Source organism: Carcharhinus amblyrhynchos, chromosome 2, assembly GCF_965287045.1.
Source record: "Carcharhinus amblyrhynchos chromosome 2, sCarAmb.v2.hapA, whole genome shotgun sequence".
In the NCBI taxonomy this organism is placed as follows: Eukaryota; Metazoa; Chordata; class Chondrichthyes; order Carcharhiniformes; family Carcharhinidae; genus Carcharhinus; species Carcharhinus amblyrhynchos.
In genome coordinates, this window is record NC_137325.1 from 29,958,617 (window position 1) to 29,985,331 (window position 26,715).

General features: G+C 41.5%; 1 protein-coding gene across 1 annotated transcript in view; it reads left to right on the forward strand.

Annotated features, from left to right (window-relative positions):
• mboat1 (membrane bound O-acyltransferase domain containing 1) overlaps positions 1-26,715 on the forward strand; it is a 106,156-nt gene that overhangs the window by 47,332 nt on the left and 32,109 nt on the right. Inside the window, exons 5-6 of the mRNA XM_080203988.1 lie at positions 7,005-7,060; positions 24,586-24,640. Of these exons, the coding sequence (XP_080060114.1) occupies positions 7,005-7,060; positions 24,586-24,640 (111 nt within the window). The remainder of the gene's footprint in view (positions 1-7,004; positions 7,061-24,585; positions 24,641-26,715) is intronic.

Consider the following 26,715-nt stretch of genomic DNA (forward strand, 5'->3'; position numbering starts at 1 on the left):
TTTCTACTGGGTGCCGATGGTGGAGGGAGGAAATGGACTGCATTTCCTCAAGAACTGAAGTAGTCACTTTGTTGTAGATGGTAATCAGCAGGAGGTTTGCCTGATCAGGTTTGACTTGATACCATGAGTCCAGAGTTAATGTTGAGTACTCCCATGGCCAGTCCCTTTGGATTGTGTATTACTCGCAGCACATCTGATAGGTCTGTTTTAGTGGTGGGACAGGTCGCTGAGGGATAGTGATGGAGAAGCCTGGGATAATATTTGTGTGTTATGATTTTGGGAATCTTTGTAATCTGAATCCCGCTTGAGAATTTGAATTCAGTTTGAAACTTACAGAAATAAACTGGTGGAAGTGAGCACAAAGCTATTAGATTGTGATTAAAAATCCAACTAATTCATAAGCCTCTTTTGGGTAAAGAAATCTGTCATCCTTGCTTGGTCAACGCATGTTATTCCATATCACACCATGATATTTGACTTTTAATTGTCCTTTGAAGTTGCTTTAAAAATCCACTTTGTGTTTTATAATCATATACTTCAAGGGGAAGACCGATCACCACCACCTCTTTGACATGGCAACAAGCAATGACCAATAAATGCCAGCTTTTCCAGCGATGCCCACACCTTGAGATTGAACAAAACACATTACTCTCTATTCCACACTTGAAGTTGGATGTACCAACTGAGGTGACATAGGAAATGGTGCATGCTTGGCCCAGGTGCAACAATATTCTCTACACTACCTGTACTAAAAGTATGGGGCTTTTTGTTCTGGAGCTGGATTTAGTTGTTCAATGTAATCAATCCTAAATTCATTGTTCTTAAAGTGATAGCTTGCAATTGGATATTTAACATTCTTCAGAAGGTATTAAATTTGTTTTGTTTTGGTGTTGCTTTAATCAAAAGTGCTCATTTATTATTTCCACCTTAAATTGGGTTAGCAGTAATGTTCATTTTCGAAGCTGTAAGAGCTCATACATGAATTAATGGTAACAAAGCAAAAACAAGCATTGGTCTTTGAAAAATCCTTTCCTTCTCTGCATTGATATTTAAATGAACAAAATGTCTTAGAAAATTGGATTTTTTGAAGGTTACTTTCAACAAGTAGTGTGCAAAGGAGTGACACTTTGTCATATCGCTGTTCAATCTACCATATGTCCAAGCAATAGGCAGGCTACTGAGCACTGTCAACCTCTGACTAAAGAGCATCTATCCTGCAAGAAGGCCAGTTTGAATAAAGTTGAAAGGAATATCTTCATGTTGTTCTGTTATGTTCCATAAATCTAAAATTGTTTCTTTTTTGGGGTCGTCCTATGCTGAAGCCAATGCCAAAACTGGGATTCAAAGTACAATTTGAGAGTCCTGGCTGTATCTGCTGAAGCTGCCAAACAGTGTCTGCATCTGCCTTGCTTAAGAATTTGATTGTCCAATTGAGTAATTTTAAAAAATGAAATCTGAAGTACTTCAAAATTTAGTAATAATTGTTTCAGTGTATGCTAATGTGCAACTTTTTTAAAAATCATTTTAAAGAGGAGTCCATCGTTATTTTTACACCATTTCAATCATTGGGCTTTCTGTTCTGTATTGTCTATCTTGTTGTATTTTTCACATGACCTTGTGATCTGTTTCTTTTCCTTTCTGCTCAATGGATTATTATGGTGAGTTATTTATCCTTCTCATTGTTGCTATACCATTTGCAGTAACTCTTGGTGTGCTGTGTATTGTACCATACTGGTGGTGAGATAACTGAGCATTTACCGAATTTCGTTCTAACCCAACATTAATCTTTACTTTTGGAATATATTTGTGCTAATATGCTGAAGATAGAGGTAACTTCAGCAGGATTCATATGAGTGAATGTGAGAGCAGATTATTTATTTATCTTTGCTCAATGGCATACTGCACTGCACAAGAAAGCCCTTTAATTGTGAAATTAAACTTGAGCAAAGCACTGGCAGTTTGAATGTTTTTAAATTGGGATTTGGATGACACTGATAAGGCAACATTTATTACCCATCCCTGGTTTCCTTGAAGGTGTTGTGTATCAACCACATATCTGTTCACAGGTCCAGGATGAATGTAGGGTGGGGGTAGTGTTGCAGGCAGAAATTGATGAATACAGATGGCTTTGGATGCCTTCCTCTATTCCTTGCTGTTATGAATGCTTCAGTGGCCTTGGAGAGGGAGTTTGTGTTCACTGGTATGATTGGAGCTGTCTGTGACTGTTAGAGACCACAGGAGGTTGAGTGCCCAGTGGACACAAATACTAATAATACACCTCACATTTACAAATTTATAGAACCATAGAAGAAAATTACAGCTCAGAAACAGGCTTTTTGGCCCTTCTTGTCTGTGCCGAACCACTTTTTGCCTAGTCCCACTGAGCTGCACTTGGACCATATCCTTCCACACCCCTCTCATCCACGAACCCGTCCAAGTTTTTCTTAAATGTTAAAAGTGACCCTGCATTTATCACTTTATCCAGTAGCTCATTCCACACTCCCACCACTCTCTGCGTGAAGAAGCCCCCCCACAATAAACTTTTCTCCTTTCACCCTTAACTCATGCCCTCTGGTTTTCTTTCTGCCCTAGCCTCAGTGGAAAAAGCCTGCCTGCATTCACTTTAAAAATCCTAAACACCTCTATCAAATCTCCCCTCATTCTTCTACCCTCCAGGGAATAAAGTCATAACCTATTCAATCTCACTGTAACTCAGCTTCTTAAATCCCGGCAACATCCTTGTGAACCTTTTCTGCACTCTTTCAACCTTATTTACATCCTTCATGTAACTAGGTGACCAAAACTGTGCACAATACTCTAAATTCGGCCTCACCAATGCCTTATATAACCTTACCATAACACTTCAACTTTTATACTCGATACTCCGATTTATAAAGGCCAATGAATCAAAAGCGTTCTTTACGACCCTATCCACCTGTGATGTCACTTTTAGGGAATTCTGTACCTGTATTCCCAGATTCCTCTGTTCAACTGCACTCTTCAGAGTCCTACCATTTACCCTGTACGTTCTACTTTGGTTTGTCCTTCCAAAGTGCAATACCTCACACTTGCCTGCGTTAAATTCCATTTGCCATTTTTCAGCCCATTTTTGTAGTTGGTCCAAATCCCTCTGCAAGCTTTGAAAGCTTTCCTCACTGTCCACTACACCTCCAATCTTTGTGTCATCAGCAAATTTGCTGATCCAATTTACCACATTATCATCCAGATCATTGATATAGATGACAAACAGCAATGGACCCAACACCAATCCCTGCAGCACTCCACTAGTCACAGGCCTCCACTCAGAGAAGCAATCCTCCACAACCACACTCTGGCTTCTTCCATTGAGCCAGTGTCTAATCCAATTTACTACATCCCCATGTATACCTAGCGACTGAACCTTCCTAACTAATCTCCCATGAGGGACCTTGTCAAAGGCCTTGCTGAAGTCCAGGTAGACAATATCCACCGCCTTTCCTTCATCCACTTCCCTGGTAACCTCCTCGAAAAACTCTAATAGATTGGTCAAACGCACAAAGCCATATTGACTCTCCCTAATAAGTCCCTGTCTATCCAAATATTTGTAGATCCTGTCCCTTATCACATCTTCCAATAACTTGCCCACCACTGATGTCAAACTTACTGGCCTATAATTTTCTCGATTTCTTTTGGAACCTTCTTTTAAACAACGAAACAACATGAGCCACCCTCCAATCATCCAGCATCTCCCCCGTGAATACTGTCATTTTAAATATGTCTGCCAGGACCCCTGCAAGTTCAACACTAGCCTCCCTCGAGGTCTGTGAGAATACCCTGTCCGGTCCTGGGGATTTATCCACTCTGATTTGCCTCAAGACAGCCAGCACCTCCTCCCCTTTTAATCTGTAAAGGTTCCATGACCTCCCTAACTGTTTGCCCTATTTCTGTGGACTCCATGCCTGTTTCCTCAGTATATACAGGTGCAAAAAACCTATTTAGTATTTCCCCCATCTCTTTTGGTTCCATACACAGTCTACCACTCTGGTCTCCAAGAGGACCAATTTTATTCCTCAGTATCTTTTTGCTCCTTACATACCTATAGATGCTCTTTGGATTTTCCTTCACTCTGTCTGCTAAAGCAACCTCATGTCTTCTTTTAGCCCTCCTGATTTCCCTCTTAAGTAGCTTCTTGCACTTTTTATACTCCTCAAGCATCTGATCTGTTCCTTGCTGCCGGTACATTTCATACAACTCTCTCTTTCTCTTTATCTCTTTATGAGAGTTTGAGTTTCCATTAGTTGTTCCTCTGAGGGGGAGGGGTGCATTTATAGATTTATTTTCTTGTTGGTGACAGCTGGGCAATCCTTGCAGGTCGACAAAAATAAGTATCATGTGAGACTGAAGTCATATACAAGTTAGACTAAGGAGTGGTGGCATGTCATCTCTGAAGGACACTCGTGAACCAATTGGTTTTTTAATGATCTTTTATATCATTGAGTCTGACTTGGAGCGAGGTCAGATCTTGCCGATGTTTCCACTGCAAGCTCTTAAATAATCAGAATTACTAAATTCAGTTTCACAGTTTGTTATGGTGCAATTTGAACTTATAACCTCTCTGTATATAATCCAGTTACAAAGCCATTTGGCTTACCATGTCCCTTTGTGGATTGCAATCAGAACCAGTAAATACAGTATGATATTTTTATTTCATATCAGTCAATACTAAAAGGAAGGATTGTTGATTTTGTTCAGTTCTGTTTCAATCGCTCTTTTTGTGGTGAAGCATTGAAAATATTACTTTTTATAATCTGTGGAGCAGATGTTTTGTAAAAAATTTAAATACCATTTGAGTACTTTAAAAAAGTAAAATGTTTATTATGGTTTCCCAAAACAGAACAAGTGTTTTGATAAATACGTAACTTTTTTTCTGAATGAAGTAGAAATCATTTCATACTGAAGTGTGGCTGCAGTCCTCAAAAGGGCTAAATCATGATGCATGTTATTAAATTATTAAGACAGTAGCTTTCTTGGGCAGTCACAGCATGTCATTTAACTGGTGCAATGTAGTTGTTGCACACTCAATGTTGAATCAACTTCTTTTCTGATAGTTCTGAATTTTTGGAAGCTTACTTTTGAAAATCAAGCTCCTTTTTTTCATATCACTATTTCATTTTATAGAATTAATCGGGTTTCAGTTTTTAGTTAGGTAATCAGTTGAGATAATATAACATTGTCTTTGACATGTCGTGGCTTGGAACAGATTATCTCAAAGTCAGATCACAGCCACTGACCCAGGTTTCCTTTATGGATTCTGTTTTTGAATCAGTGAGATAGAGAAGGGTTCATTTTTCATTCACAGGCACCTAGCATACACGTGAAGAACATCCAGTAAATAAAGGGTTGAATGCATCTGAAGCCTTCTGGAATGTAAGAAATTTTAGGAATGGATAAAGGACAAATAACCAAATTCTTATTTTTTATGGGTCAGTCTTACCTGTCCTCCCCTACTGTAACTTTACTTGCCAGTTCAATTAAAAATGGAAACAATATCCTCTGTATATCTGTACTTGATGGAAAAAAAGAGAGGAAGGACTAACTACTTCATTTTAATTGGAGACTTTGTTTAATTTTAAATGAGAAAAAAATGCTCTGAATTCCACTTCTCAAGGGCAATTAGAGGTGCCCAATAAATGCTGGCCTAGCCAATGACGCCCACATCCCATGAATGAAGAACTAAAAGAGATACAACTGCTAATACAGAGATTGGCCAATTAAATAAAAAGTGAGTAAGATGGAAAGTCTTATGAAGTAATACTATCAAAGCCAACAAAAATAATGTGGTATTTTGTTTTCCTACACTGCAGAAGTGAGCTTGGCTCAGTCTTTTATAAGCAAAAAGTACAATTATGCAAAAGAAAATGTGAAAGGATTGGAAATGGGTTTTGGACCTTTTCCTTTACAGTTCAACAGCATCCCTCCTCCTATTATAGGTTACCGAAATTCAAGCCTCTAATGCCTCAGATCATCCTGTAAGAGGTCATTAATCATGTGTGGAAAGTAAAAGAAAGCACATTCTAGTGGGCAGGATTAAAGCAAGTAGACCTGAATGACCAATTATATAATGAAACCTGTTGTACCAGCCTGTTGTACACTTCTAATACAGCCAATTGTTCAAAAATGCTTGCATCCTGAATTTGTGCGCAAATATTACATTCCTCGTTTTACAAGTTCTTTCTTGTAAATTTTGTGATTGTAGCTAAGTGTTTGTACACCATTTGGTTCAGTGATTGGGCCATTGGCTTAATGATATAAATCAATCTAGAAATTGAACCAACTTTGTCTGAGATGGTGTTTAGTGTAAATCTTGGATGATTCCTCTGCAAGTAGAAAATACATTATCAAAACAAACAGATGTCTTGGGGGTTTTGGAGGTTGTGGTGGAGTGGGTTGGGTGCTTTGGAGAGAAGGGAAGGAGTCATATAGGTAATTTGGCAACAAAAAGTGTTTTTGCTGTGGAAACTGTAACTTTCAGTCGCTGTATCTCAGACTTCTGTAACTTGAATTATGGAGATGGTATGATGCAAGCAACTACACAGATATTTGGGCAAAAGCAAATGGACAAAGCCTTCATTAAACTGTTCAGTTCGTCTGGAATGAAATATCAAAAGTGAAGCACCAGTTACCAATTACCACAAGGTAATTGTGTGGTATCATCAGTGTCTTGAAATTTTGGGGTCTCTAATCCCACAATATGTGCATTTGAGGAACATTAATGAAGTGAGTGTTGGAAGTTGTTTTGATGTAGATGAGGAATACAGTTCACTACAATTTTACCTTGTAGGAGCTCAGAGGTTGTGGACTGTAAATAAAATGGTTGTGATTATCAGTAATATCTGAAATTCCAGATTTCTGGATGCTATAGTCTATGCACTAGCAGTTTCAGATATTCTGGTTTAATTAATGTCTGTTTGTACTGTTCATTTCAGCTTTCTTTACATTTAAAATGATTTTCCTTTTCTTTCTAGTCCATTGATGATAGTCACTCAGAAAATCACCAGCCTTGCCTTTCAGATGCATGATGGTAAGGACTCAATGACCTTGGCCCTGATTTGTATTTTATGACGTTTTGCTTTTTCTAGAGCTGAGCCTTTGTAATATTTGTTTCACACACTTGAAGCACTAATTATAAATAACCTAAGGCACAGTTATATGCTGAAGTATTTATTGTGTTAATCACAGCAACATCTGTTCTGACCTAAAACTCCTGGAGTCATGTTCAGTGTGGCTCAACCTATGGATAAATTTTATTCACAGTTGAATGACTCACCGAAAAGGCATGCAAATCTTGGCCTCTTCCCCACTGGATTTTGGATGTGATGCCAACTGACAAAATCCAAATCTTTGGAAAAGCTTTTGTGTGTCAATTTTACAGCTGAGGTTGAGAAAGCAACTCAGCAATAATTGCAGCTACCAGGATGTTCCATGTGCTTATGGTTTTGTGGCAGCAATGGTTAGCACTGCTGTCTCACAGCACCAATGACCCGTGTTCAATTCTGAACTCAGGTGACTGACTGCGTGGGTTTTCTCTGGGTGCTCCCACACTCCAAATTTGTGCGGGTTAGGTTGACTGGACATGCTAAATTGCCTCTTTGTGTCAGGGGGATTAGCAAGGTAAATACGTGGTATTACGGGGATAGGGCCTGGCTGGAATTTTGTTGGTGCAGGTTTGATGGGCCAAATGGTTTCCTTTTGCACTGTAGGGATTCTATAATTCTATGGGACCACCTTAGTTAAGAAAATTAATTCAGAGTTATTGTGAGAATTAACAGTATGATATTAAGTTTGCTTCAATTTTGTAATGAATTCAATTCTAATGAGGCATTGTATTTTGTTTGAACCATTATGATACAGTGTAACAATTTTCTGTTTTGTTTTAATTTGATTTATCATTGTCGCATGTATTAATAAACAGTGAAAAGTACCGTTTCTTGCACACTGTACAGACAAAGCATACCACACATCGAGAAGGAATGGAGAGGGTGCAGAATGTGCAGAATAAAACAAAAGTTAGACATAGAATACTCTCCACTTGCAGTTCCAATTGTCAAGAAGCTCGACACCATCCAGGGAAGCGCAGCCCATTTGATTGGCACTCGATCAACCATGTTCAACATTCACTCCCTCCGTCACTGACAGACAGTGGCAGCAGTGTGTATTGCCTACAAGATGCACTGCAGTAAATCACCAAGGCTTCTTTGACAGCACTTTCCAAACCCATGACCTCTACCATCTAGAATGACCAGGGCAGCAGATGCATGGAACGCCACCACCTGCAAGTTCCCCTCCAAACCAAATACTATCCTGACTTGGAATTATATCACTGTTGTTTCACTCTGCTGGGTCAAAATCTGGATATACATTCCTAACTGCACAGTGGGTGTATCTGCACCACGTAGACTGCACGGTTCAAAAAGGTGGCTCACCGCCACCTTCTCAAGGATAATTGAGATGGGAAATAAATTCTAGACTAGCCACTGATATCCATATCCAATGAACAAAGAAAAAATAATTTCAAATGATCAAAGGACTTGATATAGAGAAACAATTTTATTTGGTGACGGAATCCAGAACAAGGGGACGTAACCTTAAAATTAGAACTGGGTTAATCAGAGATGATTTCAGAAAACATTGAATCACAAATGCGTAGTGGAAACCTGGAGCTGTCATACACAATGGGCTGTTGAGGTCAAGGATCAATTCAATATTCCAAAACCGAGAGCAAGATATGTTTGTTAGGTAAGGTAGATAAACGGAATTGAGGTACAGATTTGCATGATCTGATGAATGGTAGGACAGGCTCATGGGGCTTTCTGACCTACAGCTGAGTCTGATGCCACTGCTGTTGTAGGCAATTGAATCCTCCTTCTCCCATGTTGTATACCTCTAGAAATGAAAGCAAGTGGCATCCAACAGCCATACTTGCATGAGGATCTGCCCTTTTTGGATGTGAGCTTGTGCAAAACAGCAATAATGATATTGCTAGCCTGGGATGAGGTTGTCCTGAGACCAAGGGAGGTCTGCATCCAAAACTGAAAATATTCTGAATGTGATGTCAATGACAAGAGAATGCCTAAATCCTGTCTGTGTACTCCATTGTTGCAGAATTTGACAATGGTGTCAACTGCCTCATTGGGCTGTGGGTTCAAGTCCCATTCCAAAGGCGTGAGTAAAGTGCAGTACAGCCAGAGTGCTGCAGGGATGGGATGTTAAACAGAGATCCTGTCTCTCTCTCTGTCTCTCTCTCTCTCTATCATCATCATCATCATCATCATCATCATCATCATCATTCCCCCCCCCCTCCTCAAGTCTGTGGAAAAGAAGAGCACGGGAGTTCTCCTTGGTCTCCTGACCGGTATGTATTTCTCAACCAACATTGAAAACAAATTACAGGTATCTGATTCGACTTGATTCACGATGGCACCAGAGCATGATGACTTCTTGCAAGCTGTGCACAGCAGAACCTCTTACATTAGAATGTCTGGCTATCCTGAATTTCTAAACTCCAGAACAGTTGCTTCTGTACATTTGTGTATCCAATCCACCTGCTTTAGCTTTAGCAGAAATGCAATTCATGAATTATTTCTGACTCATCAGCTCTGCTCTGCTCACATCCCCTCAAGATACACAGCCATGACACCAAATAAGGGAAGTGAAGAATGAGGAATAAATCATTCAGGCGGTTGAGGATTACACCTTTTAGAATCTGAATTGTTCCATCCCAACATCCAAAGGTGAAAACGTCTGTTAATATTTTGTCAGTATTGCCCTGCTAACTGATTATTTAAAACATTTATAGCTCTTTGGATTCTGGATCCATTAGCTGCAGGCAGGATTCGCGATGGCCCATTAGATTGGGCATGAGGTCCAATATGGGATTCTCGCCAGGCGTAAAAACCATTGCGAGTCTCCCAACCCACTTCACTGGCCCTGATCAGGTTCTTGCCCACAGCTGGTGAGAACCCAATAAATATACATTAATATTAATTTAAATCTAATTGCCATATTTGAGGCTAGATGCTCTGCACTCCCAGTATGTTCCCACTGCTCCCCAGCGGGTAGTCCAGCAGGCAACAAACAGTACAGGTCCTGCCATGGTGGACCAGGTGGTTTGGATTCTGAGGAAGGGCAAGGCCGCACATACTGTGCTCCTCTGTCATTGCCACGGCTGCAGAGGGATTTTTCCCTCAAGGACCTGGGAGGTTGAGTGGGCTCAGGCTGGGGAGAAGGAGTTAACCTTAGCAATCTTTCCAGGGATGTGGCTGGACTTCCCCTTCTCACCCTGGGAAATGGGGAGATCACTCTCAGCATGGTGATTTCATATAACAGTCTATTGAAAACCTTTATTTTTGAGTGAGTCCTGTAAAACCTTTGAAGTGGCCTGGTCACAAATAATACCCGTGTCCTTGAAGATCTCGAAGTCTTCAAAAACATAGTAGCACTATATTCTACAGAAAGGATTTTAGAAGCCCAAGTGTAACCAGACCCCTTTGAAGTACTCTGATTATTAGGAAATGTCCGTTTCATGAGGACGGTTCCCTTTTGTAGTCTAAATGAGCTGCTGGTGCTGCCTGACCACTTTGAACTGCTTTGATTGACAGCTCTAGGGCAGATCAAACAGTTTACTGTTAATACAATCAGTTCACGCTCCAGTAAGCCTCAAGTGCTTCTTCTTTTCACCACATCTGTTCAGTCTGGGCCCATTTCCTTAACACTGCAGTTTCCTTTAAAGCCTCTGGCCATGCTGAGAAACCTAAATGCTTTGTTTACATTCGATTTCACTCTTCTGTACCTTTAACTAGCCTCCTGATTGACAAGTCCAGCCTCTTTCATAGCAGATCGTAGTACTGTTTACTTTTGGTTGCCTTCATGGTTAATTAAATATGAAGTGCTTCCTCTTTTCTAACTTCAGTTTTTTTCTCTTTGACCTCAATTGCCTACTGATGTCAGCAGCTGCTGGTTCGACCTATCATTTATTTTAAGCAAGTTGTTCTTTGTTTTAAAGACTTTGGCTGACGATTTGTTTTCATAGTGGGTCATCTTCAACTTCATGTTGGAATAGCAAGCCTGCACTGACGTATCTTTCAGCCATAGAAGAGGCTGGCAATACTATTTGCCACCCTGGCAGTGACAGTGTCACAGTGAATATTTATTAATATTCATTTAAATCTAATCACCATGTTTGAGGTTAAATGCTCTGGCCTGCCATTATGCTTCTGCCGTGCAGCAGGAAATCCAGTAGGTGACATCAGTACAGGTCCCAGCAAAGGCACAGTGGTAAGCACTGCTATCACACAGTGACACTGCAGCAGTGACATCCCAGCAATGACAATGCCACAGTGACACGCTGGCTGTGACTCTACACTGTCAGGGTGTCATTGTGACACTGTCACTGCCAGGATCAGTGCTATGTCACCAGAGAGCACTGCCAAGGGCCAGGGCCTGAGGGGAGTGGGCTCTTTACTGACTTCATTTTGGTGTGCGCCTCAACTGTTTTCTGGTTACTAAGCCATTTACTTTAAATCTATATCTCCTGTTGACCTCTCTATTAACATGAATAGATCTCTCCCTAGGTGCCTTATAATTGTAACATCTCAATTAAATCTCCCCCCAGAAAACAATCTCTGCCAATCCAATCTTTCCTCATAGCCAAATTTATCCATTTTTGGCAATATCCTTTCTCATATTTTCTCTAATGTGATTACACCCTTCCTTCAATGCAGTGACCAGAGCTGCACACAGTACACTAGCTATGGCCTAACTAATTTTCAATGCAGTCTTAGCATAACTTCCCACCTCTTATATGTCTCAGTTAACAAAGGAAAGTATCTATTCTGCCTCCTTAACCACTTTATCCACTTGTCCTTGTAGCCTTTAGGAACCTGTGGACATACATATATATTATTGCGAGGAGTATTCGCAATAAGGTGGATGAACTTGCGGCATGGATCAGTACCTGGAACTTTGATGTTGTGGCCATTTCAGAGACATGGATAGAGCAGGGACAGGAATGGTTGTTGCAGGTTCCGGGGTTCAAATGCTTCAGTCGGAGTAGAGAAGGAGGTAGAAGGGGAGGAGGAGTAGCATTATTAGTCAAGGACTGTATCACAGTGACAGAAAAGAAGTTTGATGAGGACTTGTCTGTTGAGGTAGTATGGGCTGAGATTAGAAATAGGAGAGGAGAGGTCACCCTGTTGGGAGTCTTTTATAGGCCTCCTAAACGTTCTAGAGAGGCAGAGGAAAGGATTGCAGAGACGATCCTGGACAGGAGTGAAAGTAATAGGGTAATTGTTATGGGAGACTTTAACTTTACTAATATTGATTGGAATAGCTATAGCTCTAGCTCGTTAGAGGGGTCAGTTTTTACACAAAGCGTGCAGGAAGGTTTTTTGACTCAGTATGTAGATAGGCCAACTAGAGGTGAGGCTATATTGGATTTGGTGCTGGGAAATGAGCCAGACCAGGTGTTAGACTTGGAAGTTGGTGAACATTTTGGTGATAGTGACCACAATTCGGTTACATTCACCTTAGTGACGGAAAGGGATAGGCATGAACCTTGGGGCAGTAGTTATAGCTGGGGTAAGGGTAATTATGAGGCTATTAGGAGAGAATTAGGAAGCATAGGTTGGACTAGGAAACTACAGGGGCTTGGAACATCCGAAATATGGAGTTTATTCAAGGAGCAGCTACTGCGAGTCCTTGATAAGTATGTCCCTGTCAGGCAAGGAGGAAATGGTCGAGCAAGGGAACCGTGGTGCACTAAAAAAGTTGATTTGCTGGTTAAAAGGAAAAAGGAGGCTTATGTCAGGATGAGGCTTGAGGGCTCAAGTAGTGCACTGGAAAGCTGTAGATTAGCCGGGAGGGAGTTAAAGAGGGAGTTAAGAAGAGCTAAAAGAAGACGCGAGAAGACTTTGGCTGATAGGATTAAGGAGAATCCTAAGGCTTTCTTTAGATATGTTAAGAATAGAAGATTGGTTAGGGCAAGATTAGGGCCAGTCAGAGACAGCAGTGGGAAGTTATGTGTGGAACCGGAAGAGATTGGAGAGGCACTGAACAAATATTTCTCTTCGGTATTCACGCAGGGAGACATAAATGTAGTTGTGGAGAACACTGGGTTACAGGGTTGTAAACTGGATAGTATTGCAGTAGATAAGGAGGATGTGCTAGATATTCTTGAGGGTTTGAAAATAGATAAGTCCCCTGGGCCGGACGGGATTTACCCTAGGATTCTCTGGGAGGCAAGAGAGGCGACTGCAGAGCCTGTGGCTCTGATCTTCAGGTCGTCGTTGGTCACAGGTATAGTGCCAGAAGACTGGAGGATAGCGAATGTTGTCCCATTGTTTAAGAAGGGGAATAGAGACTTCCCCGGGAATTATAGACTGGTGAGTCTTACTTCTGTTGTGGGCAAAGTATTAGAAAAAATTATTAGGGATAGGATTTATAGTTATTTAGAGAGTAATGAATTGATTGGAGATAGCACGGTTTTGTGAAGGGTAGGTCGTGCCTTACTAACCTTATTGAGTTTTTTGAAAAAGTGACCAAAGAGGTGGATGGGGGTAAGGCAGTTGACGTGGTATATATGGACTTTAGTAAGGCGTTTGATAAGGTTCACCATGGAAGGCTTCTGCAGAAAATGCAGATGTATGGGATCGAGGGTGATTTAGTTAATTGGATCAGGAATTGGCTAGCTGATAGAAGACAGAGGGTGGTGGTTGATGGAAAGTATTTGTCATGGAGTTCGGTTACAAGTGGTGTGCCTCAGGGATCTGTTTTGGGGCCACTGCTGTTTGTAATTTTTATAAATGATCTGGATGAGGGTATAGAAGGATGGATTAGTAAATTTGCTGATGACACCAAAGTCGGAGGAGTGGTAGTTAGTGAAGAGGGGTATCATAGTTTACAGAGAGACTTGGACAAGTTGCAGAGCTGGGCCGAGAGGAGGCGGGTGGAGTTTAATGCGGAAAAGTGTGAGGTAGTTCACTTTGGCAGGAATAACAGATGTGTAGAGTATAGGCCTAACGGTAGGACTCTGAATAGCGTTGACGAACAGAGGGATCTAGGTGTATATGTGCATAGATCCCTGAAAGTTGGAAATCAAGTCGATAAGGTTGTTAGGAAGGCATACGGTGTCTTGGCGTTTATTGGTAGGGGGATTGAATTTAGGAGCCACAACGTCATGTTGCAACTGTACAAAACTCTAGTGCGTCCGCACTTGGAGTATTGTGTGCAGTTCTGGTCCCCACATTATAGGAAGGATGTGGAGGCATTGGAGAGGGTGCAGAGGAGGTTTACCAGGATGTTGCCTGGTATGGAGGGAAGGTCCTATGAGGAGAGACTGAGGGATTTGGGATTGTTTTCGTTGGAAAGAAGGCAGCTAAGAGGAGATCTTATTGAAACATACAAGATGATTAGAGGTTTAGATAGGGTGGACAGTGATAGCCTTTTTCCTCGGATGGAGAAAGCCAGCAGGAGGGGACATAGCTTTAAATTAAGGGGTGGTAGTTATAGGACGGATGTCAGAGGTAGGTTCTTTACCCAGAGGTTTGTGAGGGAATGGAATGCCCTGCCTGCTGCAGTTGTAGATGCGCCTAGTTTGGGGGCGTTTAAGAGGTCCGTGGATAGGTTTATGGATGGAAAGGGATTGGTTTAGGTTAGAGGGTCATTGCTTTTTCTTAATTGGTCGGCACAACATCGTGGGCCGAAGGGCCTGTTCTGCGCTGTAATGTTCTATGTTCTATACCCTTTAAGGCCCCACTTCTTTTACAATTTCTATATCCTAACATATTCCTTTACATTGTTCGCCCTCTGCAAACGCATTCCCTCATTCTTCTCTGGATTGAATTTCATTCCAAATGGGCCACTTTCCTGACCACCAGTCCACAGCTTTCTTCATCACTATCAATCACAATCAATTTTTGTATCATTTGCAAACTTAATCATATTTTCCTACATTGGAGTCTAAATCATTGATATATAGCTACATTTGAGTCTATGTAATCGAAACTACCTTCTCATTATGTGTCTCTGCTCCAAATACAAGATATTTCTTCTCCTTTAATCTACTTTCTTCAAGAAGTCTTCCAGAACAGTGTCTCAAAACCTTAGTGCCTTCGCCATATTTCAAGATTTAAGCATTTTTATATTGCGTTCTGTTGGGGAGGCGTGTTCAACAAAGACTACCTGCAGCTGAGCGTGTGTTAATCTTAGTGCAACACACAGCAGTGCACAGTCTGTCTTGTGCTCAGCCATTGTTCTTTTTATTCTGTATCATTCCAATTAATGTTGACATCTTCCACAGGCATGGTGCAGTTTCCCTTTAAGGGTTGCAAGTGAGATTTAAGTATGTTAGCAAGTAATGATATTTGGCTCCATGCATGATGCCACTGAACAGCAAGATTTGCTCTGGCAGCATCAAGCAATCATGATGACGAGAAGCCCTTACCAAGATGGTGTCCTGCCTTCATTATTTTGTGAGGCAGGGATAATAGTTCATTACAATGTTTGTAGCTGTTTTCGTGGGCTATCCAATTTAATTCCCTGTGTTTTATCAGAGCCCAATTTTAACAATTTTCCCAAAATTGCACAGCATGTTGGATCAGGTGAGAAATGCCATGTGAAACTTGTAGGCTTCATAGAAGCCTTTTCTTGCCTGATAAAACAATACTGTACAATTTCAAAGTGTTGAGGATTGCACATCCAGCAGTAGGATCGGGGAGAGGGACCTAAACATGCCGGTAAAGCCATGATTCTGAGATCAAGATGCCAATTTTTAAAGGGTGTCCCGATCTCCAAGTTACATTTCAACCCCAAACCTCCATATAGATTGGGACCACCCCCAAGTATCGGGGCAATGCCAACCTTGTCCCTCACCCCTTGGGGCCAACAAGCACCTCTGTGCCCCCAGTGTGGTCATCACAACTGGTTTTCACTCTCCAGGTGGAAGAATATGTTGTGGGTGGATGCTACGGTGTCAAATCCATTAATTGTATTAAAATTTATTTAAATCAATGGAAATGAGGTTTGCTGTCTTGCTGCTCGTGAACCTGATTATGTCACCAGCGGGGAAGATCTCAATTTGAGATCTTGCTGGCACAAATCCTGCTTTTAGTTGCTCACAAGATTTAGCGGCCATCACGGGTTTTGCACCCATGGCTAATGGGGCTACTAGATTGCGCCCATGGTGTTTCTTAGTTTAAAGGTTTCATCAGGATAAGCTTATTGTAATGGGCAATCTTGTTTTCATGAAAAGAGATCAAACATCAAGGTTCACCTTTAGGATGCTGCTGACAAATTTGTATGCTCATTGAAAATCCACCCTGCTTTTGCTCTGCTTTTTGTTAAAATTTTTGTTACTTTCCTCAGATGATGTTAGTAGGGGGAAAATGTCATACTTTGAAAGAATAAACATGCAGTTTTGCCTTCTTCCTCTCCCCACCTCTAGCACTTTGCTATTTTTACTTGCCATTCTTATTGGAGAGGGCAATGACTGCTGCTTCACAGTTCAGTATTGATGCTGCTCTGTACATAAATGTTTATATAGACTGGCAACTTAAGAATGTAGAAACAATAAGTATTCCTTCAGCGCATCTAGTTTTGGGTTTCATTTTGAGCCATAGTTGGTAATTGTTTCCACTTTCCCCCTGACTAACCTTCTGCCCAGGTCTCTGTAGGATGCTACTAATGTGTAATATTGTACTTCATTGTTCACTGGTGGGTTAGATGTTGGTTAGATTATGGTTTTCTTCCAATGATTTTCAACTTCACATAAAATTGTATGTCACAGAAGGCCATTAAGTTCATTGTACCTATGCTGGCTGTTTGAAGTAGCTATCTCGTTAGTCCCATTCCCACTTAAGCCTGTATATTCATCCTTTTCAAGTATATATCCAACTCCTTTTGGAAGTTGATGTTGAATCTGCTTCCAACCAATCTTTCAGGCAGTGCATTCCATGTCATAACTCCAGATGGTCACAGTCAGTGGCTCATTTTTTTTCCACTTCTGGAGCATGAGCATTTCTAGTTTTTCAGGGAATTTTTTTTAGAACATAGAAAAACTACAGCACAAACATGCCCTTTGGCCCACAAGTTGCACCGATGATATCCCTACCTACTGGGCTTACCTATAACCCCCAATTCTACTAAGTCCCATGTACTCAGCCAGAAGTCTCTTAAAAGACCCTATCGAATTTGCCTCCACCACCACCGACGGCAGCTGATTCCACTTACCCATTACCCTCTGAGTGAAAAACTTACCCCAGACATCTCCTCTGTACCTACTCCCCAGCACCTTAAACCTGTGTCCTCTCGTAGCAACCATTCCAGCCCTGGGAAAAAGCCTCTGAGAATCCATCCGATCTATACCTCTCAACATCTTATACACTTCTATCAGGTCACCTCTCATCCTTCGTCTCTCTAAGGAGAAAAGACCGAGCTCCCTCAACCTATCCTCATAAGGCATGCCGCCCAAGCCAGGCAACATCCTTTTAAATCTCCTCTGCACCCTTTCAATAGCTTCCATGCCCTTCCTGTAATGAGGCGACCAGAACCGAGCACAGACTTCCAAGAGAGGTCTGACTAGGGTCTTATAAAGCTGCAACATTATCTCCTGACTCCTAAACTCAATCCCTTGATTGATGAAGGCCAGTACACCATACGTTTCTTAACCACGTCCTCTACCTGCGAGGCCAATTTAAGAATCCTATGGACCCGGACCCCAAGGTCCTTCTGATCCCCTACACTGCTAAGAGTCTTACCCTTGATATTATATTCCTTCATCCCATTTGACCTGCCAAAATGGACCACTACACGTTTATCCGGGTTGAAGTCCATCTGCCACTTCTCTGCTCAGCCTTGCATCCTATCAATATTATGCTGCAACTTCTGACATCCCTCCAAACTATCCACAACACCACCAACCTTTGTGTCGTCAACAAACTTACCAGCCCACCCCCTCCACTTCCTCATCCAGATCATTTATGAAAATTATAAACAGCAAGGGTCCCAGAACAGATCCCTGGGGCACTCTACTGGTGATTGATCTCCATGCAGAAAAAGACCCATCTACAACCACTCTCCGCTTTCTGCGGGCAAGCCAGTTCTGGATCCCCAAGGCAACAGCTCCTTGGATCCCATGCCCTCTCACTTTCGCAAGAAGTCTTGCATGGGGGACGTTATCGAACGCCTTGCTGAAGTCCATATAAATCACATCTACTGCTCTTCCTTCGTCAGTGTATTTAGTTACATTTTCAAAGAACTCAACCAGGCTCGTAAGGCACGATCTGCCTTTGACAAAGCCGTGTTTACTACTATTTTTTTCATTTGCACCTTCCTTTCCTGTTCCTCCACTGCCTTAAATAATGTCAGTTCTGATCTGCCTGCAAACTTCTAAATTATCTATTACAGCAGCACCTTGCACTTCTTTAACCTTTGCATCAAGGGAAGTCCAAGAGGATAGAAGCAAATACTGCGGATGCAGGAAAAATCAAATTAAAACAACAAATGCTGAAAATACTCAGCAGGTCAGGCAACATCTGTGGAAAGGGAAACAGAGGTAATGTTAACCAGTTGGTTCTGATGAATGGTCATTTCAATTTGAAATGTTGGCCGCGATTTTCCCAAAAGTGCTGAACTGGTGGTAAAACTGTTCTAAATCCCGACTGTTTTCTCAGTTCAGCTTCTCACCAGAATCTCCACACTCTCACCAATTCAAATTCTCACCCGTATCTCCACACACCCCCAGCTGCCCCAATTGCTGCTCTCCCTCTATCCCAGACCGATGCTGTCTGCAGAGTGGCAGCAGGACTCCCTACCCCCACCAATCAACCCCTAGGCCTGCCCACAATAGGCCCTGCCTACTTGGCACTGCCTGATGCCAGATGGGCAGTGCAAGGTACTCTCTGGGCATGGGCACTTTGCCCCCTTGGGCAGTGCCGGGGGCACAGGCTGGCACTGCCAGGGTGCCCATGCCCAGGGGCTCTGGCTCCACTGCCTGACCCCGGTGGGGGGGCCCCAATTGCCGCCCCCTTCATTCCGGGAGGGTCTCCCACATGGGGAGCTAGTGTAAACTCGCCAGAATGAAGTACTCCTGGCGGGGTGGGAGATTCAATCGGGACCTGAAAACTTTCAATAATTAGATTAATATGTTGTAAATGTATTTTCAAAAATAGATTCAAATGACTTGCATGCCTTCCCGCCAGTTTCCAGCATGGTCTGACCAGCGACTATTTGCCAGCTCTGAGAGATGCGCATGCGTTCCCGATGCATGCACAGATCCTGGTACAAGGCCGGTGACGCGCATCTCCCACCTTGACTTGCCAGAAAAGTCGCAGCTCGCAATAGGAGACTCCTGACCGTTAACTCTGTTTCTCTTCACAGATGCTGCCTGACCTGCTGAGCATTTCCAACAATTCAGTTTTTTGTTCAACATTCAAGAAGAGCTATGAGGAATGCAGCGATAATAAACTTTTACTTCCAATACTGAATAGTTGGCCATTTCGGATCAAAGTAGGCACAGGGCTATCCAATTCTGTGGCTGGACATACAGCAACAATTTGTATTTGTATAGCACCTTCAACATAGTAAAAAAAATGTTACCAAACAAAATTTGCCTAATTGATTTTTCAAACAGGTGACCTGAAATTTTGTCAGAGGTAAGTTTTAAGGAAGAGAGCGAGGTGTAATGTGGTTGAACATGGAAATTCTGGAGCTTAAGGCCTATAGGCAGCTGAAGACAAGGCTGCCAATGGTAGAGTGCTGAAAAGCGGAGATACTTAAGAGGGGCTAATTGATGAAGTGCAGTGATGATCTAGGGTTGTAGAGCTGGAGGAGGTAACAGAGAGAGGGAGGGTGAGGCCCTGGACAAATCTGAACACCAGGATGAGAATTTTAAATTTGTTTTGGTTTTGAAATCATAATACAGGAAATTGAGAGACAAGTGTGAAAGACCTGTTTTAAAATTTATTTTTTGATTGGAATTGCCAAGTGATCTTACTAACTTTGTTCATTGGCTCATGTTTTTATTATTGTGACTTATGTTTTTTGCTATTTGGATCCTAGCAACAGATCCCCAAAGTCGGATCTTATTTCATTGTTGGCCAACTATGGTTTTTCATTCCTGCTATTGAAGTGGCAAATCTATGTTTTCTTTTTCTGTTGTAAAAGGAATTCTCAGAAAAAAATGTGGGGAGAAAATTATGTATTTAGTCTCCTGGATTACAATACGTACAGTTGTACAGCAGAACTAGGAATTGTTTATCCTTGATTTGTGACTTGTGGATTTTTTTTGCAGTGTAGACAGTTTAACGATTTACCAGTTGAAATATTGCTCTCTGCGTGGATATATTATGAATCACAAGTTTTATTTTAAATGAGGACTTTGTTCCTCTTTAGAAAATGTTGTAAAACTGGTACAACCTGAAATACTGATTCATTTAGAGGGTTGAATCAGAGTACGAGTGTGGCTTGATGAACTTGACCAAATTTGAATTTTAACTCAGAAACAAAAGGAATGGCTGAGGATGAAACAGTCCATTCTTCGTTCTGTGGTGTTTCTGCATTATTCTATCTTCCTGCTCCCCCTTTGTTTCAGTGCCATTAAACATAGATGGCAATAAGTTTCCACTTGTTAGGAGTCGAGAACTATAGGATAGTCACAAATAAATGCAATAGAAAATTCACGAGAAACTGCTTTACCCAGATTGTGGTACAAACGTGGAAATTACCACTACAAGCAGTGTTTGAAACAAAGATGCATTTAAGGGAAATCTTGATAAACACATGAAAAAAAAAGTAGAAAGCAATGCCAATCGGGTGAAATGAAGTAAGGGGGCATAAAGCTCGCATGGAGCATAAACAGCATCATGACTTTTTGGCTGAATGACCTTTTGATGGGCTGTAAATTCTATGTAATTTTTATTTTCAATGAGGGACCAAGTTAAAAGGTGACAATCTGAATTACTAATGCCATCAGGTATGGTGGCCAAGTGGGAACCATTGGTCTTGTATACCAGAAGTCATGGGTTAAATTCTCATCTGTGGCTGGATCAGCTGTGATCTTATTGAATAGCAGAGCAGGCTCGAGTGGCCTACTCCTGCTCCTAATTCATATGTTCATATGTCCACCAAGGTTTTAAAAGATAATGTTTAGCAGTGAACAGGTATCAGTTTTCAGTTTTACGATGCTAAAGGTTACTAATGAAGTAATTTTTATTCTGCACAGCTTTTAGAAACATCAGAATCATCTTCAATGATTTCAGTCACACTGCTGGCCACTGCCTCAGTAATGGCTGTTCTAATGATGGCCAGCACCACCTGCACCATGCGGGTTAGAACATGCAGGCACAACTCTCCCTTATTGGTTAGTTCATTTTCATTGCTGCTTCTAGTTGTTTGCCACCTTTTTTCTGCAAGAGACAGGAAGTTGTGTTAGTGAGTGTCTCGCAATATGTTTGGACCGGAGTTGAATAGCTGACAGTATTTGCAAACTGTGTGAGATTTCCAACAGAATTAAGTGTTAGGATGAGGTAAAACTTGAAATGTGTTTAAAAAAAATTGTGGTGGGTGAGTGAAAGATGATGTGTAATGAATTGAATAGTGTGTAATGCTGGTGGTTCGTTGTAAGCATATGGAAACTGAAGATGCATTCACTGATCTTGATCACCATGTGAGGTTATTAAACTTTCTGTTATCCTTCAACCAGAACCTGCGGCCACTGCTGTTGAGAGATGTAGCCACTCAGCAGCATGCACGTTCCAATCATTTAGTTAACAGATAACACGACAATTGGGTGCTGTCTGCATCACAGCAAATAGAATCATAGAATCCCTACAATGTAGAAGGAGGCCATTCAGCCCATCAAGCCTGCATTGACAACCACCCCACCCAGGTCCTATCCCCTTAATCTCACATATTTACCCTGCTAATCCTCCTGACACTAAAGGAAATTTAGCAAGGCCAATCAACCTAACTTGTACATCTTCGGAGTGTTAAGATGTTAAAACTAACCCGTCAGCTTCTACAGGCGCTGGCAATTATAACCTGGTACCTCTACATCTCTCACATTTTCTACTCTCAAAAACCGTGCCTGTATACCTACCATAAATGATTTCCTAGTCGTCTAGGTAAGCTTATTCCTGATGATAGTTACTTACAACTGATTCTGTCTGCTAATCTTGTTACTGGGAAAGATTGCATCTCATCATCCCCTTTGAATGCTGGCTACTGCTGTTGGTAGGCAGATCCGTGACAAAGGACATCTTTGGGAGAGGCCAAAGTGCCTTTTGGGAGCGGTGATGAGCCCCTTTGGGATGTTACAATAGACAAGAATGTGTCTAAAGGTGGGTGAGCACATTGGACTGTCAAATAATTTAAATCTCCTGACTTTAATTATAAAGAAAACAGTCTGTAATTTTAAAAAAACAGTGCTTGATATTTGAATCTGCCTATTGACATGAGGCAGAGGAGTATTGTTACAGAATTTGTGCTTGATTACTGATTTCACAACCTATGATTACCACAGTGGGATGCCTGTCAGTTCACATTTTCGTTGCAGGCTCCAAGTGGTTATAAAGCGTTTGTTGGCTATGAATACAGACGTTTGTTTTCATAAGGGATTAGGTAGTTGAAGAGATTTAAAATGCATTGAATGGTTTTAAAAAGTCATCACCAGACATTTAGAGCTTTATTTTGTTTCACCTCAGCATGGCTCCTGAAGTCTGTCCATGATGGATACTGGCTGAGTTGGCATGGAGGATGTAAGGGCAAAGGATAGTGCATGGGGGAACATTGGTTGGAATGATTTTACACTAAGTTGGCATGGGGTTTTGAAGGGCCATGGGGTGGATAGTCATGTTGGCATGGAGGCTATGAGTGGCCATGAGAGTGGGTAGAGAAGCATGAAGTGGCATGGATGAGACATAGGAGGAGGTTGGTGAGGACTATACAGCTTAATTTTGTTTTCTTGCTTTTTTTAAGCTGGGACAAAGTATTGATGCACCAAGGCTGACTTTTCAGACAGCTTATTTCCATCTCTACAGCATCTGTTGATGCCTCTGCACTGTTTCCAGGGGCAGTAGGACAATCTCCTGTTAGCACCCCAACCCCAATCCAGAATGAAAATCTGACTACCCTGAACCACCACCTGCTGAGTCGTAATTTCCCTACCACTGTGCTCCCGATTTGGAAGTGAAAATTCAGGCCTCAATCTCTTTAGGCTGCGTGTATTTTTGCTACTTCCACTCCCCTCCTGTCTTTTTTTTCTGGTTATCAATTCCCTTTCACCCACATTTTCTGACATTGCTTCTTCCCCACTTTAGAGAGACTAGCTGAGATTCCTTGTATGGAAAATTGTTGGGAATAAACCTTGTTCTGTCACGCCGTAGCTCAGTCTTCATGTTCCTTATAGTTATATTCTTCATTCTTTCCTTGCGCACTTTTTGACTTTCTGTCTTGAGTTCTTTTTTATTCAGTGTTTATAAGTAATTGTGGCTAACATTATGATGAACATTGTGATACAAGAACAGATAGCCAAAATTACAGTAAAAGATTATCTTTAGGATTTGAAGGAAGCGTCATGCTGTAACCTTTGATGGAACATTTTATTTTTAACAGTTTAGCTTGATGCAGTGATGCATCTTGGAAGCAAAATAGGTAGATTCAGAAACTCGTGTACCAATGGATGATTATTTGTGTGCAAAAGAGCTGTTTTGGCATAATTCTCATTCAATTTTCTTTTTAAGTCCAAGGTGACAGGGACACCTTGGTATGTTGGAGGGCTCAACACACCTTGGTCTACTAGGCACTCATCAATTCCTTTTACACTTCATTGGCAGAGTGAACCTGTGAATATACTTCAATGCTAGGGGAAGGCTTGTATGTGGGAGAGAGGAGATCGAGGACATGGTAGTGGGAGGAGGGCTTCTAGTTAGGGTAGGGAATAGTCTGTGTATCGATCACTTTTATTGGTTTTAAATATTGACGACTAGCATTTCTGAAATTTGTATAAGTTCTGCATCGTTTGACAAGGTACCACACCTTTGACAAGATACCGCATGGGGGTAGATTGTTGCATAAGGTTAAATCTCATGGGCTCCAAGATGAACTATCTAAATGGATATAAAATTGGCTTCTTGATAGAAGCCAGAGGGCAATTTTTTCAGAGGGTGGTAAGTGTCTGGAACAAGCTGCCAGAGATGGTAGTAGAGGCAGGCGCAATATGTCTTTGAAAAAGCATTTAAATAGTTACGTGGGTACGATGGGTACAGAAGGATATCTGGTTTCTCTTGATCTATAAATATTTTAGTGTCAGAAGGATATGGGCCAAATGCAGGCAATTGGGATTAGCTTAGGGGTTTTAAAAAAAAGGTGCCATGGGCAAGTTGGGCCAAGGATCTGTTTCCATGCTGTAAACCCCTATGACTCTATCATTCTTAATGGGGTACAAACGAAACATATTGGAGAATATAAATGGCTGTGCTAGCAGTTCACTTTTAATGATACTGATGTGTTTTTTGTCCCATGTTGTCCACTGATTTTTTTTTCTATTTTTAAAAGGGCTGGGACGCAAAGATGAAGAACTTACTGCTGAACAGCGCCGTCTTGCTGTTAGGTAAGATAAGGAGACCTGCAGTTGACTTTCCTTCTTACCTATTTAGTAGCAGACTTAAGAGGACATTTCTAACCAAATGTGTCACTATTATTAGTGATTTACCTAAATATTTTGAGTTGGGAGAGGTTATAGAGTTCCACATACACTTTGAAAATGCAAATAAAAGTCATTCAGGCACAAACATGTATTTTACGAAGGAAATAATAGGCAGTGGATTGTACTTTGTCCTAATATTCGCCACACAGCAGGTTACAGTATTAGGTGAGTTTAGTGGAGATGACTTGCTTTCTTTTTCTTCCTCACTTCCAGTTCCCTTCTTCGAACACTGGGAAGAATATTGAGGAATGCGTTACCCTAAATACACATCTCAAACTTTAATGACTGTTATTAAAAAGTGGCATTGATGTCTGGGCCTGGGAGCAAGATGGTTTCATCCACTTGTAATTGGGAAATGATATGAGATCAAGGGAGAGAAGGGAAAGTGGGAACTTTAGCAAATGTCAGTTCATATTTTCTCTCTTACCCTTTTTTAAAAAAAAGGGTTCCCCTGTACCTTGCTACATTTATTTTTGATGGGCAGAGATGAAGTATTGATCCACGGACCTCCACCAGTACAGCCACCAAAGTTGTGAGAGCTTTAGCCTGTTTTTGACTGTATGTGTTTATTCTTGGTTCCCTTCCCGACTCGTGTTTTTGAGCACTAATATCCTCCCTCCTTGAAGGGACAGGCTGAGCTTGGGGACTTCTTGCATGGGGAAAGGCTGGAATAAAACATTGCGAAGTTGCATCATGTTTTCTGTCGTTACATTCTTCACTCTTTCCTTGCTCAGTTCGTTAATGTCTGACTTTTAGTTTTGTTTTTCCTGTGCCTGTGTGGCAGGGACACATGCCACTGTCTGCTCTGTGGCTTATGCCAATAATATAATTATGCCTGTTGGGAAGTATGCAAAATGCTGATTTGACTCCCAGCTTGACATGTCTTCTTTCTCCTTTCACTTTCCCTTCTTTTACCATCCCCTGTTGCTTGGTGGAGTATCACCTGTATCTGCTTGTCCTCTGAAGCCACTCTGAAGTACTGGGTTGAGAAAAAAACCATGAGGAAAATAAATAGAAAATGCAGGAAATACTCAGCAGACCAACCAGCCCCTGTGGAGAGAGAAGTAGAGCTTAGATCAATGACCTTTCATGGGACTGAGAGAAGTTCGAAGTAGAGAATGGTTTTTAAGCAAGTTCAGATGTGGAGGTAGAAAGTGTGATGGAGTGGGGTGGGGGCAAGGAAGAGGGGAGGAACATGGATTAGATAGCCACCTAAGAACGGTACTAGTCTTGAATCAGTTCTTAAGAAGTAGGAGCAGGAGTTGGCAGTTTAGCCTCTCAAGCCTGCTCCACCATTTAATATTATCATGGCTGATCTCATTTCTGCCTCAGCCCCACTTACCTGCCCAGTCACTGTAGCCCATCAAATCCTTACTAATTAAAAAGCTATCCACATCTTCCTTAAATTTTTTCAAAGTCCCAAAATCCACCACATTCTGGAGTAGTGAATTCCACAGACTCTCTTACCCTTTGAGAGAAATAATTTCTCCTCATCTCTGTTTTAAATCTGCTACCCCTTATCCTAAAACTATAACCTCTTGTTCTAGATTGTCTGACAAGAGGAAATATCCTCTCCACGTCTACTTTGTCTATCTCTCTTATCACGTACACCTCAACTAGACCTCCTCTCATTCTTCTAAACTCTGGGCACTATAGGCCTAAACTGCTCAATTTCTCTTTGTAAATCAAGCCCCTCATCTCTGGAATTGGTCCAGTGAATCTCTTCAGAACCACCTCCAATTCAACCACTTCCCTCCTCAAGGGGACCAAAACTGTACACAGTATTCCAAATGTTGTCTCATTAGTGCCTTGTAAATAGCAGCAACACTTCACTACATTTATATTCTATTCTTTCAACAATAAATGCCAAAATTCCATTTGCCTTCCTTATTACCTGCTGTACTTGCACGCTAGTTTCCTGTGATTCATGCGTGAGAACATCCAGATTCTCCTGCACTAAAGCACGATGAAATTTCTCT